This window comes from Chironomus tepperi, unplaced genomic scaffold (genome assembly GCF_022539635.2).
Source record: "Chironomus tepperi strain 1889 unplaced genomic scaffold, CSIRO-AGI_Ctep_v1 contig_188, whole genome shotgun sequence".
Taxonomy (NCBI): Eukaryota; Metazoa; Arthropoda; class Insecta; order Diptera; family Chironomidae; genus Chironomus; species Chironomus tepperi.
In genome coordinates this window covers 1,413-15,417 of record NW_027226310.1, presented here as the reverse complement: position 1 = coordinate 15,417, position 14,005 = coordinate 1,413, and the positions used below count along the sequence as shown (strand labels likewise).

At 33.6% G+C, this 14,005-nt stretch overlaps 2 protein-coding genes across 2 annotated transcripts; both read right to left on the bottom strand.

Moving 5' to 3' along the window:
- Window positions 1-437: 437 nt before the first annotated feature.
- Window positions 438-3,527, bottom strand: LOC139089646 (neutrophil collagenase-like). Its single transcript, XM_070639229.1, has 4 exons — window positions 3,518-3,527; window positions 1,441-1,571; window positions 1,034-1,380; window positions 438-974 (listed from the first exon to the last, which is right to left on the bottom strand). Exons 3-4 carry the CDS (start codon window positions 1,362-1,364, stop codon window positions 673-675), a joined length of 633 nt encoding a protein of 210 aa, XP_070495330.1. The 5' UTR covers window positions 1,365-1,380; window positions 1,441-1,571; window positions 3,518-3,527; the 3' UTR covers window positions 438-672.
- A 3,519-nt stretch (window positions 3,528-7,046) lies between these two features.
- LOC139089637 (interstitial collagenase-like) lies at window positions 7,047-13,198 on the bottom strand. The gene is made up of 4 exons (XM_070639217.1): window positions 12,931-13,198; window positions 8,785-8,945; window positions 8,271-8,625; window positions 7,047-8,101 (listed from the first exon to the last, which is right to left on the bottom strand). Exons 3-4 carry the CDS (start codon window positions 8,488-8,490, stop codon window positions 7,125-7,127), a joined length of 1,197 nt encoding a protein of 398 aa, XP_070495318.1. The 5' UTR covers window positions 8,491-8,625; window positions 8,785-8,945; window positions 12,931-13,198; the 3' UTR covers window positions 7,047-7,124.
- Between the last annotated feature and the right edge of the window lie 807 nt (window positions 13,199-14,005).

Genomic DNA, 14,005 nt, shown 5'->3' with positions numbered 1-14,005 from the left:
AAATGACCAAAAAAATAGTGACCAAAAAAAAATTTTTTTTACCCTAAATATTCGGATATATATAGTCGGAATATACGGATATTACCGGTAACACCGGTAATTACCGGTAAATATCCGTTACCGTCAAATCTCGATTACCGGTAATTTTCGGACCCCTAATCAGTACGTGGCGAAGTCTTCTTCATTTGTATCACACTTGTATCACACTATAAATTAAAATTGGAATTTTTTAAAACTAGAAATGCTGAATATTTTGGTTTTTTTTTTTTTGAATTTTTTACGAAAATTCACTTAAATATCATAAGCAAAATAAGGATTTTGGTTAAAATTTTGTATGAAATTACATACTTCACAAATGCTTAAAGAAATGACATATTAAAGAATTCATATGAAACGGAATTTTTGAGAATAATGTATATTCGAATATTTGCCCAACCCTAACATTATCATAATCATACTACGGACATTTCAGTGTCGAAAAAAGTCGACATTTTTAAAAACAGTCGACTTTGTGTCGAATTTGGAATTTTTTGCATAAATTCGTCTTATTTTAACATTAATAATCATCTTTTTAAGCTAAAGATTCATCTATGATTAAGATTGTTTAATTAAACTTTGTTATTCAAAGAAAATTCACTAAAATTAGTAAAAATTTGGCTGTTACTTTTAAATTCAAACGAGAAAATAATAACTGATTTTTCGAGATGTCCTTAGCATGATCATAACCAATAAGAACAATATAATTAACATAACAATAATAACCAATAGTTTCCATAAACCATTGACAGTGTTTGACGAATCATCAATAAAATCACCAGTTCCATCACCTTTATTGTAAACAGCATTCTCTTTTGATCTATGTTTATTTCCGTATAACTCTTGTAATGTACGATTGTCAACGACAGGCAATTCGTATTTAGGTTTAGAATAGCGATCATACATTATAGAGTTTGGATCACTCGAATCTTCTAAGCCTGTACAATTAAAATGAGTGAAAAAGTTGTTGAATCAAGATTAAATCACTCAACCTTACCTAAGCTGTGTCCAATTTGATGTTGAATAACAGCAAAAAAGCTAACATTTTCAATGCAATTTGAGTTAGGATCAAAACACCACATAATTTTGCTATCCAGATGGATGTCACCTCCAATACCTGGTCCAGGTGCAAAACTGTGTCCTATTATCCGATGACCAAATGTATAAGGATCAAGTTCTGGATGGCTCCGATTGACAAATGAAACCAAAATATCAACAGGACCTTCTTTTACTTCTGTAAATTTGAAACCAGTTTCTTTTTCAAAAGTGTCAAAGCCTTTTCTTGTTATTTTATGGATGTTTTCTATCTGTTCATCAAATGACTTCATATTTTTAAGATTAACCCTAGCGGGATTAATGTTGTGACTACTTATCAGTAAACGTGGATATTTAAATATCACTTACCTATACGTTAGATCTTTAGTCGGCCATTTTTTACTCAATAATGAGTACCGCTTGATGCGGTTGTGGTTCTTATGAACACCACAATGAAGGTTTTCAATAAAATCTGTATTTTTTATGATATTTTTATCTTCCTGTTTTAAAAAAATAAATAAAAGAATGACAATTCTAGTTCCAGTTAGTATAATAGATGTGTTCTAAAGTGATTAGTGTATTTTGCGTCTTTAAAGAACATATAAAGTTACTCTTAAATTTGTCAAATTTCAAAACAACACTGCATACAACTCTACTATGTACATATATCAGTGGTGGGCAACCTTCTATTTTTCGCGATGCACCAGCTATTCAAATCATTAGAACAAGAACTGCACTAAGATGTTCGGCTAATGATAGTTCAACTATTGAGTGATTGCGCCACTCAGTAGATCTAAAGTAATTGTGGGATCAGATCCACTCATTTGTGGCGCGATTGGTTTTAGTCTACAAAGGGAGGTTTTGAGTAGCGTCTCTACTTTATATGATTCAATATAGTACAGGTGAAAAAGTTCCCCAGGTGAGTATCGAACACATTACCGCTTAGTCGGTATCACATTTATTAGGTACCGAAGTACGAAACTATTCCGCCATCGGACAACCTCGATCTCTTGGTTGTAAGACTTGACCATACGGTCCTATCGGCAAACGGTTCCAAAAAATCCACATTATTGTGACGCGGTACATAGGTTGTTCAACACTTATTGTAGAGAGTTAAGCTTGTTTGTTGATGATGAAAGAAAAACATCACGAAACAAAAGATTTTCATTACTGTGAATATGATTCACCTTTTGAAAATATGAGTCATCGAAACGCTTTAAATGTCATTATTTTATATAAATTAAAAAGTGGGTTTCTTTTCTGTTCTATTATAATTATTTAAATATTCAATCTGTGAAAAGTATTTCGTTGTCGACATATTTTCTGTTCTGAGATAAAAAAATGTGTTAGCGCATTTTTAAAGAAAAAATGACGCTTATAACTTCACTTTGATCGAATTGCTGGTTGGCGGCAGGTTGAGACGCGAGATCTCAGCAATGACACATCGTAGAGACCTCTGGTTTGAAGCATTAGCTCCGTACTATCGAATTACTGGCTTATCGCTTGGTCTAGTAGCTTAAAATCATGATTAAATGCTTTAATTAATGTTTTGTTAGTTTTTCATACAAAAAAACACGTGTTTTTAGCCCTTAGAAATTTTTGAATTTTTTTCGACTGTTAATTTTCAAAAAATATTTGACCGTTATTTTTTAAATAATTTTCAGTTCATTAACAAATGCTTGTCAGTTTGAATTTTGTTGTGCTAATTAAACTTTCGTTTGGCAAAAATACGCTCAAATCTCTCGATTTATAAAACACGATGACATTTCTTGACCATACTCAATATTTCTTGAATTTTTCTGCGTTGCAAATAACTGTTCACATTAAAACTGATCAACACAACGACAAAATATTTAATGACTTATCATAAGAGATCGTTCACTTATTAGGTAGGAGGGGGTATTCACGGGCTTTTTGCATGGACATTTTGTAACGAAAGGCAATTGGAAATTGGGAATTTGCGTTACGTAATAAGTAAACTGCCCCCAACTCGTAATTTATTACTAATCCATCAATATTTGATTAAATAACAGATTAAATGATTCTCAAAGATATCCACCAAAAAAGAACGATCACAGAACTCTAAACTTGATACATAATACGCAATATTATTTAATTTCTCTTAAATTCATGTAATTTATTAAATTTTGATACACGTTTCACAATATTTTATTCTTTTTTTGGGTATTAGAATAATTAAATTCCAGTTTGAAACCCGAGCCACACAACTGAAGTAGTCTGTTTTTCGCGACTATCATATTCACACCAAATTTTCAATTTTTTTTTTGAAGCCTTATGGACGCAGAAAAATAAGCGCGTTCTATTTACTGTCAATAAAAAATATTTATCGTAGCTTTAAAAGCTCCGTAGCAGAACCATCTTCATTTGTGTCACTCGGGAAGATAAATATCACCTTAATATCACTTTTCACTTCTAGAATACTTACATGATTTTGTTTAAATAATGGAACAGCAATAATTTCAACTGTTAAGGTGATAAGTAATAAAACTAAAATTGCTTCTAATACTTTCATCTTTCTTCTATGGTTGATAAAATCCAACTAAACCAAATTTAATGTGAGATAAAAAAAATCGTCCAGTGAATTCTGTCTGAGCTCTCAAAAATTGAGAAAGAAAATGAGCACAAATTTCTGTACAACACGTTCTTTGTATGTAGTTGTGCATGTAAATATTCGAGACTTATTTTTGATGTTATAAAAAAAATTGTTATTCTGTAACGTGATAAAAGAAGAACGGCTAAGGAAACCTTTTGGAAACTTACGTGTTGATATTCAAAATCACAGATGTAACCGTTATTATAAGTATCACTTTTATCAATAGGTAGACATACAACTAATTTTTAAAATAAAAAGGAAAAAATTGAGTAAAAAGCTTAATGTTAAGCACTTCATTATTATATTTGTAAACACAAAGAAAACTCTTTACTTCACGAATATTTTCAGCTGATTCACATACCTTTTGTTATCTAACTTATTATTGGTTTATTTGAATGTTATAGTCATGTTATCGATGTTATTTTTAAAAAGGTGTTTAATTCGTGCTTGTATTGGATGTAGATACCTCACAAATACTTATGGACATATTTCCTCAAAATCATAACTTAATATTTAATTGATTTATGTACAGCTACAATAATGTAAATTATTGAACTTTATTGGTTACAGTTCAAGATTAGATTTGTCAGTACTTATTTAAAATCATGAACTATCTAACATGATCAAGACCGTTAGCATGTTTTCATAACTTTTTTTTTTGAATTCTGTCTGATCGATGCTATAAAAAAATTATTTCCTATCCCCTCGGTAGCTATTTGTTTTTATTTTGCTGGATGTCAATAACACGAAAGGGTATGTTCGGATATTAAGTAATTCTGAAAATTGTACCTTTTTTCCTGTCAAAACATAATGCTACAAATCGACGAATTATGGACCAACTCCGTATCAAAATTGTAAATGCTCTCTTCCTAAGTGTTTTGTGGAAACATAGGCTCAATGTCGGAGCATGGTTCCAGTAAGTAAGTGTTCTATTCATCAAACTCAATAAGTCTTAAGTGTGACTTTACATTGCAAATTGTGCTTGACTATGCATTTGAATTGAAGAATCAAGTTGTCAATGATCAGAAAGTAGCTACTGACACTGAAGTTAATCTCCAAAACAATGAATCAGCTGATAAAAGAGTTCCTGAATCTTGAAGTTTTAGACTCTTTGGAGTTAAAACTGCAGCTCATTAAACGTGATGACTTTAAATGTGCAAAGAAACAGCAACAATTGCTTCTGAACGATAACAAACTGGAATCAACAAGCGATAATTCATTTTTGGATGCGACACAGTCGGAAAGAATATCAATAAGCAGCAACAAAATAACAAAAATTCGACAATAAAGCTTTCAATTCTCTGTCCATGCTTAAATGTCTAAATCTTAGTGAAAATCATCTTACAACTTTGGGTACAAATGTCTTAATGCCGTTAAAAAAAGCTCAAAGACATCAACTTGTCAGGAAATCAAATCAACAGAATTGACGACCAAGCTTTCCAGAACAACTTAAAGCTTGAAAGCATTGATCTACACAATAACAGCATTTAAAGTCTATCGGAAGATATATTCATAGGATTAAATAATCTGACGACCTTGGATTTACATCAAAGTGACGTCACGGTTTTTGTCATCGGCTATATATAGCACGTGCTATTCATTAATGGAACTAAGAATAGACAATAACCAAATTAACGAGCTTCATAAAGATTTGTTTACAAATATGAAGAAATTAAAGGTGGGAAATCCAATAGAAAGTCTCGATGCATATTATTTACCATCTGGAATGGAACTGCTGTATATCGGTGAGAACAAAAGACTTTTTGTATAATATTTAAATTAATTATTGTGGAATTTTAGATGAGGACGTAAAAACCAGTCACACTTTGTAACATTTTGAAGTCTTTCAAGCTGAAAAGAATCCAACAGACATATGGACAGACAAAAACTAAAGATTGAACTGTTGCATACTTAAATATTTTATTAAATTCTTAAGGATCTGCTACCCGAGTGGACAATACACGTTAGAACTAGTTGATGGCATTTTAATGTCCAATTGGCTAGCCATAACAGGCAAAGAGCATGCATTCATGATACAGAAGAACTAATACGGTACCTAAAAGCGATCTCTTTGCCTGTTAGACTAGTTCCAACGTATATCCATCCACTCCGGCTAGTTTTTGTGTAAAAGCAGTTTGTGTTTTTGGAAGTTGTGCTTAATGTCAATAATGAATGAAAAATAAATTGCAAGTTTTAGTTCAAATTTGGAACATTTAAATATTATTAAGTTAAGCACTGGTTTAGAACCAAATTAGAATCACATATTGTCATATTTTGTACTAAGGATTTGCAAATAATTCGGATTTAATCTTTGTAGTCATTCATAGATTGAATCACTGTTTATCTTTTGTTTTTATAAACATTCTTAATGGATATAATTGAACAACATTGTAAAAACACAACTTCCAGCAATAAAGTACCTAATCGGTATAATTAATGTGTTATCTATACGACGACTATGATGATATTAATGGTATATTAATAATTCTAGAGATTGTTAATTGATTAATTCAAACCTTTTTTGGGGTTTGATCGTCAAGTTGCTTATGAATCGATTTCTCCAATGGTGATTCGGGACGGTATACCACAGTTCGGTACGACATGGCACATCATAGGTGCATTATTGGTTCGGTATATTGGTACACCTGGTATGACAAACTGTACCCTATCTGTGTTGTACCTATACCTTAACGTACCGTGTCATACCATGCCATGCCGTCCCTTACCTTATCGTACTGTGCCAAACCGTACCGTACCGTACCACCAGCGGAGAAATCGTCCCCAAAAGAGAGTTTTCAATACCAGGATTGAACAGCATATAATTCCGTGATTAATCCAATTCAATCCCAGAATGGAAAACCCTATCCAGAAAGCATACGACATTGCTATCCAAAAGGCATACGGCATTGCTATCCAAAAGGCATACGACACTGCTATCCAGAAGGCATAGCAATTGTGAAAATTCCAGCGCCAAACCAGTGTGACTCTGATCTTGGATCAGATTTGGTGGAATTCAGACTCACCTGATTTCTCGACTTTACTCCGTCATGTTTGCTTTTCGGGCTATTGTTACTTAGTTTTTAATGCATAATATTCACAATTCAATGTATAGACAACAATTACTACTGTAGAGAACGTTTGGAAATTACGTAACGCTTATGGGAATGAGGGAAAGGCCTGGTTACGATTTTGCAACAAAGTGTGTTCTTCCTCATCGTTTACACGGTCTAAGGAGGAGGTGGGAACTAAAAAGCTGTTTTAAACGTTACGTACCCTAGCAGGCAATGATCGTGTTCTCAAGAGCAGAATATTAGTCATGCTTATAGCTTAACTGATTATAGTTAAGTAGAGTAAAATCTTGAGAGCATGCTGATTACCTGCTAGAGGTAATTCCCAAACATTCCCATACCGATCAGTGTAGTTTCCTTCATAAAGGCACTTAAAAAAAGAAGCGAGTTACAATTAATACTACAACTAAGAATGAGAAGCTTTTAATACTGTTGGCACTGTCTTTTTGACAGGGTTTAGCTCTTTCTGGATTATTGCAATCGACTTCTTCCTTTTCGTCCTCAAACACTGAACCAAGATCGATATAATCAACAACTTTATCTGGATCATTTTCATCATCAGTAATGCGTGATGAAAAGCTAACAACTGGCACATCACAATCCATAAAGAAATTAGCTGATAATCCAGGCTTCATTCTATTTAGACGCATTCTATTGTTGTCAAATTCGAAGAAACTTTCATTTTTGAAGAAATAGGTGATTTTATCTTTATATGTAAATGCTGTGTCGAGGTCATAGACATCCTTGAAACTGTCGGCAATTCTCTTCCTTGATCCTTCGACCATCAGCTTATGCTCATCAAATTTGTAATAGTAATTTCCAACAAAAATATACACAACATTATTATCTGACTTCCTGAAAATTGCATCAATTTTAAGTACACTTTCGTCGATGCCAAGATCCTTTAGCTTAAAGGATTTCTCTCGCGTATTCCCTATAAATGTATGGACATCCTGATTCATGAAGAACAGGATCTTCTTTTCGGATGTTTGAAAAACTGCATCAACGTGAGTCGTTCTTGGTGAGAAGCCCTTCCAACGAGAACGGAATTCCGTCATGTTCATATTTGGACCAAACATATATTTTCGTCTAAAGGCAATCAATTCATCATCAATCATTGCAATTGCATCATATGCTGTGTAACATTTATCTGGTAATAATGGAGTTTGACCCCAAACAGGCATATCCTCTTTACTGTCTTCTTGTTTTGGTGGTGGCTTATATTTTTTATGTGGTGGAACTCCGTAAATATGCTGCATACCACGAATGTCATCTTCTGCTAATGTTGACGTGTCACTTGAGTAAAATTCGTACATGACGGCGTTTTCGATTACAGTATGACCTAAGCCTGTTAACAATTAGAATGAGAATATGTATCTGGAAGTCACACGACGTGGAAGTGGTCGAGAATCTGACAACCAAGCCAGTGTGACTCTGGATCATAACCAAGAGTCAATTAGGATTGGTGTCTGATTTTCGACCATTTCTTTATCCTACACATTTCAAGGATCACTTACCTAAACTATGTCCAAGTTCATGCAATGCAACACCAAAGAAACTAATCTTTCCATCTTCAGGTTTACTATTGTAGCTTACTTTGAAATCCCAATTAATCAATTCATTAAAATGTGCATCACCACCTAGACCTCTACCAGGTTGGAAGGCATGAGCTAATGTATTAGATCCGAACACATATGGATCAACATCTGTGTGCTTTGGTTTTACGAAATAAATCATAATATCAGCAGTTCCTTCTTCAATTTCAAAAATTTCATTATTGTGTCTTTTTCCCAAACATTAAATGCTTCACGAAGTATTCGTTTGATGTCTGCTTCATCCTCCATGAATCTTTTGTTGCCTTTATGATCAAACCTGTTGAATGAATGAAAATTAGCAAAAAATTGCAAAAATTCTTGATTTTTAAGGTTCAAGAATCCTAAAACAGACAAGATGCATACTTAACAGCACTCTCATTTATGGATGTATGCAAATTGTCTGTTCTGTTAAGGAATCTTGTTCTTAAATACCAACCTGTAAGTCAGATTTGTAGATTGCCATTTAGTTGACATCAATGTATATCTTTTATGACGTCTTCCAATTAGATTCTTATCAGACACACCACATCGTGGCGTTTCCATTAAAGTTGCGGTATTTTTATCATACTTTCCTGTTATCGGTATATTTCCATTTCTCTAAAATTGAGCATGATAATAAAAAGTTTCAATTTATTCATGGAAATTTTGATTTTTATAGCAATTTTATAGCAAGTATTTTAAGTTTGTTTAAATGAATTTAGTGCTTAACATTCATAAATATTTAAATGATGAATTTCCAAGAACAATTTACTTTCATCACTTAAAAGCAAAGCATGACTTTTATCGATTGCTGTTTGAAGCCAAAATACGTAGGAGAAAATCATATGATTCTATTTTTAGAACAGCAAACTGAAATTTGTGGTCTATTTACTGCGATATCATATTCATTTTGGCTTGTACAAATAGTAGTTCCTTACACAAACAGCATTCCACTAGAAGGCCGTTTACTTATTACGTAACGAAATGGGGATTTAAATAGATTCCAGTTTAAAGACAGATTTGAGCGTCTAAATGCGTCGAACCTTAAAATTTGGTCAAAATCAGGAATCACGGAGCAGACAGGGCAACTTTGAATCTTACCCTACGAGTGCTCAAAAAACTGAGCTAATGTCTCATGTCACATCACATTTCAGATCATGCTCACAATGTGCTCTGAGTACGTTATGAGAGCATGCTCTCTGAGTCTGCTCAAACCGGTGAAGTAGTGGCATCAACTTTTGTATGGAAGATGCTCACATTAACGTGCTCAGAGTGTAAAATTTGAGCATTCTCTTTGTACACTCGGAGTAGTGGTATTCTAGCAAGCACATTGTACTGTCCGAGAGAGAGTCACGCAAGTCAAGGACAAATTTTCGATCAATTAACCGACGAATAGCACGATTCGGATGTCAACTCTTAATAATAAGAAATATTGATTGAAGTCGAAGCAAAAAACTGTTCAAGGTTAAGTTTGTTTACGTTTTAATGTAATGCCAAACATCTAATGTTATGAAGTCATATTCCTGTATATAGAACTGCTATCTAATAAAAAGCTTAGAATAATGGCACACCTACATAAGCAGACTTAGAAGTAACTTGTTATTTCAGAACAGGCAAAAAAATAATTGAAAAATGGGAATTCAGATCAGCAGTCGCTTACGACATTTTGGCTCTATCCAAAGTCTTAATAAATGATTGTACTTCCATTTAATAAAGGAATGAATATTCTTTCCCAAAATCAGTTGATAATCCAGTTCAGGAAAGGAAAGGACCATGAATCATTTTTAATAATCATTTCTTATTTATTTTATAAATTTCGATTTAATTTGATGTCGTATGTCACATGATGAGTCATAAATCGTGACATTAAGTCGCAATTATTGACTTTGATGAAGGGAAAATTGATATGCCATTAATCTATAAACATTATATTTCAATTAATAATTCATGTACTCTGTTATTGAAACATATGCAAATGAATCATAATTAAATAATAGCTATCATTTGCAATTCTAGAGTTTATCGGCTATTAAAGGCTGTTTTAGAAATTCTATCCAACACAATAGAGCAATTCATGCAATCATTAAGTGCTTTTATAGTCACATATTATGTCGGGCGTCTTTGTTATCTCTAAAAGTGTTAAGAAACACTGCAAACAGTTCATTTCACAATGTCATAATAACAATTAAGTATTCATCATTCATGATGGAATACTGGGTTACTGGATCAGTTAGAATAGTGGTGTGGAAGCTTTGTTGTGTCACGGTGTAGCTTGGTGGTTACCTGATGGACAAAAATAACTAGTTGATGACAATGTAATTTTCGATGATCACTAGTTCTAACGTATTATTGTCCAATCAGGAAAGCCACGACCAAAACCGCATTTCCAAATAGACACACCAAAGTGTCGCGGAACACAGGCAGCAAACTACTGCATTAGAAGTTAAACCTCAAAGAAATGAGGTCATAAAAAAATACTTTTGCATCCACAACATCTTTAAAGATTACTTCTGAACTTCAGTCTAGGTTCACATCCTTTTAGCAGATTACTACCTATACCAAAGTATTCAATACTTAATTCAAGTTCCATTTAATTATAATTAAAGACAATGACAATATAAATGTATACAATTACGCTTGTTATACTCATTAATGTAAATGAAATGAGAGAGAAAACAATAAATTTGAAAGTAGAAATATTGCTTTAACTTTAAAGCTAGTCAGGCTGGAAAGGTTGAGTACGGTTTGGGTTTTTGATGCACAAAATGACGTGATTATCATCATCAGTGATTCACCGATTATTTGCTAAAAAGGGGTAGTCAACTATACCATGACAAATAATGAATTTCACTGATACAGGACATGGAGCTCATAGGACCACGATAAAGAGACATTAAAGGGACGATAAATCGTCAAGTTGTCTTGTCAGCTTTATGACTGATTTAGATCCACTTTTATGGCGCAAAATACAGTAAACGCACATTATGCCGCTCTGGATTTCGATCAATTTAACCTCAACCGACACTAACAAAGAAAACTCCTTCCAGCACTTCCAAAACTCTTTTGTCAACATTAAATGGAAAATCTCCTGGAAGGAGGCTGTCGATGGAGACAGCATTGCATTTGGTATTGGCAATAGACAGGCGGAAGCTGACGATAGAACCAGTTATAGACAACATCTGGGAGAGGCCATGAATCACAGTTGATCTGTACGGCCAGCGAAGTAAGTAAGTAAGTAAATGGAAACTGAACATGAAGATGACTTTCATTCGATGTTAATTACAGAGCTTTAGCGAAGCTCTGCAAGCTCTTTTCCGGATTCTTCTTAATTTGCGTCGCTCAGCAACTCATTTAGCAGCTACTCATCCAGTTTCTAACTGCTATTCAATCAAGTATGCGAAGTATCTTAAAATATTATTTACTGCCTCTTTTAAATTAATTTATAACCATTTTATGTTCCAATTGATACACATTGCGAATATTTAATGAATTGACAGCATTCATTAGAATATTTGTGAATTTTCAGCACGCTTCTTTATGTTCTTAACGAACTATTGTTAGATGTCGAGTTAATTGAATATGCACAGTACAAATTCCCCAAAAAAATTCCATGATCAAAGAGCGTAGTTGAATTGATGAGTGCCAAACAATGCATGACATTCATAACAAGAATTGTCGAAATTCGTTGTTACTTGCCCGGGCTATAAAATTACTCTGTTTACTCTCTCTTTTTCGACTTATTCTTCTTCTTAGGTAATTGTAATTCGAGAGTTCGGCATAGCTTGCTCGCATTTTTACTCACACATACTGTGCACAGATGTGGACTATTTACGTTTTCTGATACAATCTATCAGTGGTTAGCAAACTAGTACAGTTGTGAGTCAGGGCTGCAAAACAGGGACTTGTCACAGGCAAAAACCGTACAATTTGTATGGTTTTGTAAGAAGAACAATTCACATTATGAAGGAATTGAACGGTTTTTACCTGTGTCTAGTGTCTGTTTTGTATTTCCCGACACACTTTGGTAGTAAGCCTCGACCAAAATCACACGGCATATGGTTCATTTGTTAAGGTCTTCAAAGCTAATTTTCTGGACGGTAAAAGATCCCGTGAACACCCAAAGAACTCTTGGAAGGAAGCTGTCGATAGAGATAGTAGTGCACTTGGTATCGGAAATTGGCAAGTGGTAGCCAGCGATAGAACCAGCTTCAGGCGACTCCTGTGGGAGGTCATGGATCACAACTGATCTGTACGACCAGCGAAGTAAGTAAGTATATGGTTGATTATAAAGGTTGCACTGCAGGACAAACTGCTCAATAGTAGAACGCCATGAACTGTATGCTATGTGCGGTTTTGGTCGAAGCTTACCACAAAGGTGTGTCATGAAGTTCAAAAGGTAGCTCATCACTGCAATATGGATTTGAAAGTCTCGACTTTTACTTTCATGATCAATTGATACAGTTCAAATGGCAACGCTGGGAAATTCCATCATACGTAGCACTATCGCGCTTATAAGTGTCATATTTGAATTTATTGATAACAATAATATTGCTATAAACTTTGATCTTTAATCAACACTTGTGGATTTGACATAATCACTTACTTGTAAATCCTTCAATGCTCTCCTGAGCCGATTGTCCGTTTTTATACTCTCATGATTATCAATAATATGATTTAGCGACGATTGTTCGTCATTTGATAAATATCCAAAATTTTGAAGATATCCAATAACTTCTTTATAATCACTAATAGGAACACAATTAATTTGTAAAACTATAATTAAAGTAACTAATAACTTAAAAGTCTGTTTTATAAAAATCATAATTTTTTGCTTTAACTTTTGGAAATAAAATTATTTCCGAATGAGCAAAATAAAAATAAAACCTCACAGCTAGAAAAATGTATGTAGAATGAAAAGAAATTGAGCATGTTATACTCTCTCACTCTCGTGAGTAATAAGTATTTGTGCAGTTCAAGTCTCACATGTAATTGACGCGCAGTTTGTAAACAATGTTGACATCGTTTTGCGGTTTCATGATCATGTTGTCTGTTGAAGTGGATATACTTAAAGTGGTTAGGGGCCGTTCGCTTATCACGTAATGGGAAAATGACACCTCCTCCCTTCCTCTCACACACCTGGAAAATTTCAATTCTTAATTGTTTGAACCATAACCTAAAGTAGGGTTTCTTTCTTATCACCTTTTCTCTCTTTAGGAGCGTTACATAATAAGTGAATGGCTCCTTTCATAGAAACTACATGTATAGCAGATTTCGAAATCGACTTCAATGCGCTCCGATTCACTAAAATCCGATTGAAATTTTGCATGGAATTTTTCTGCTGGCGCTTGTGAAGTATAGCATTTCAGCGAAATTTTAATCCGTTCTTAACGAACTGTGACGAATTCAATTTGGAAGAACTTTTTTTTTTTTGAAGTTCTATCAATTTAACGTTCCCGAGCAACATAAATGAAGAACAGAGCATTGAAGCCTACGAACAAGTTCTTTTACCAACACGTCTTACTCGGGGTTGAAGTGCATTGATAGAATCAGCATTTAAAAATTCACGAAAATATGAAAAAAATGAGAGTTAAGATAATAAATTTTAATCACATAAACAGACATCCATTTCTTTTGAAACTAAACAAAAAATTCCAGCAATTTTAAGTGAAATACCAAAA

What these genes read in the sequence shown, in the direction of transcription:
- LOC139089646 (XM_070639229.1), bottom strand. Translation starts at nt 1,364, where the DNA reads ATGAAGTCATTTGATGAACAGATAGAAAACATCCATAAAATAACAAGA. An exon ending in TCAAATTGGACACAGCTTAG is followed by an intron (nt 975 to 1,033) that starts GTAAGGTTGAGT and finishes TTAATTGTACAG; the next exon opens with GCTTAGAAGATTCGAGTGAT.
- LOC139089637 (XM_070639217.1), bottom strand. Translation starts at nt 8,490, where the DNA reads ATGATTTATTTCGTAAAACCAAAGCACACAGATGTTGATCCATATGTG. An exon ending in TGAACTTGGACATAGTTTAG is followed by an intron (nt 8,102 to 8,270) that starts GTAAGTGATCCT and finishes AATTGTTAACAG; the next exon opens with GCTTAGGTCATACTGTAATC.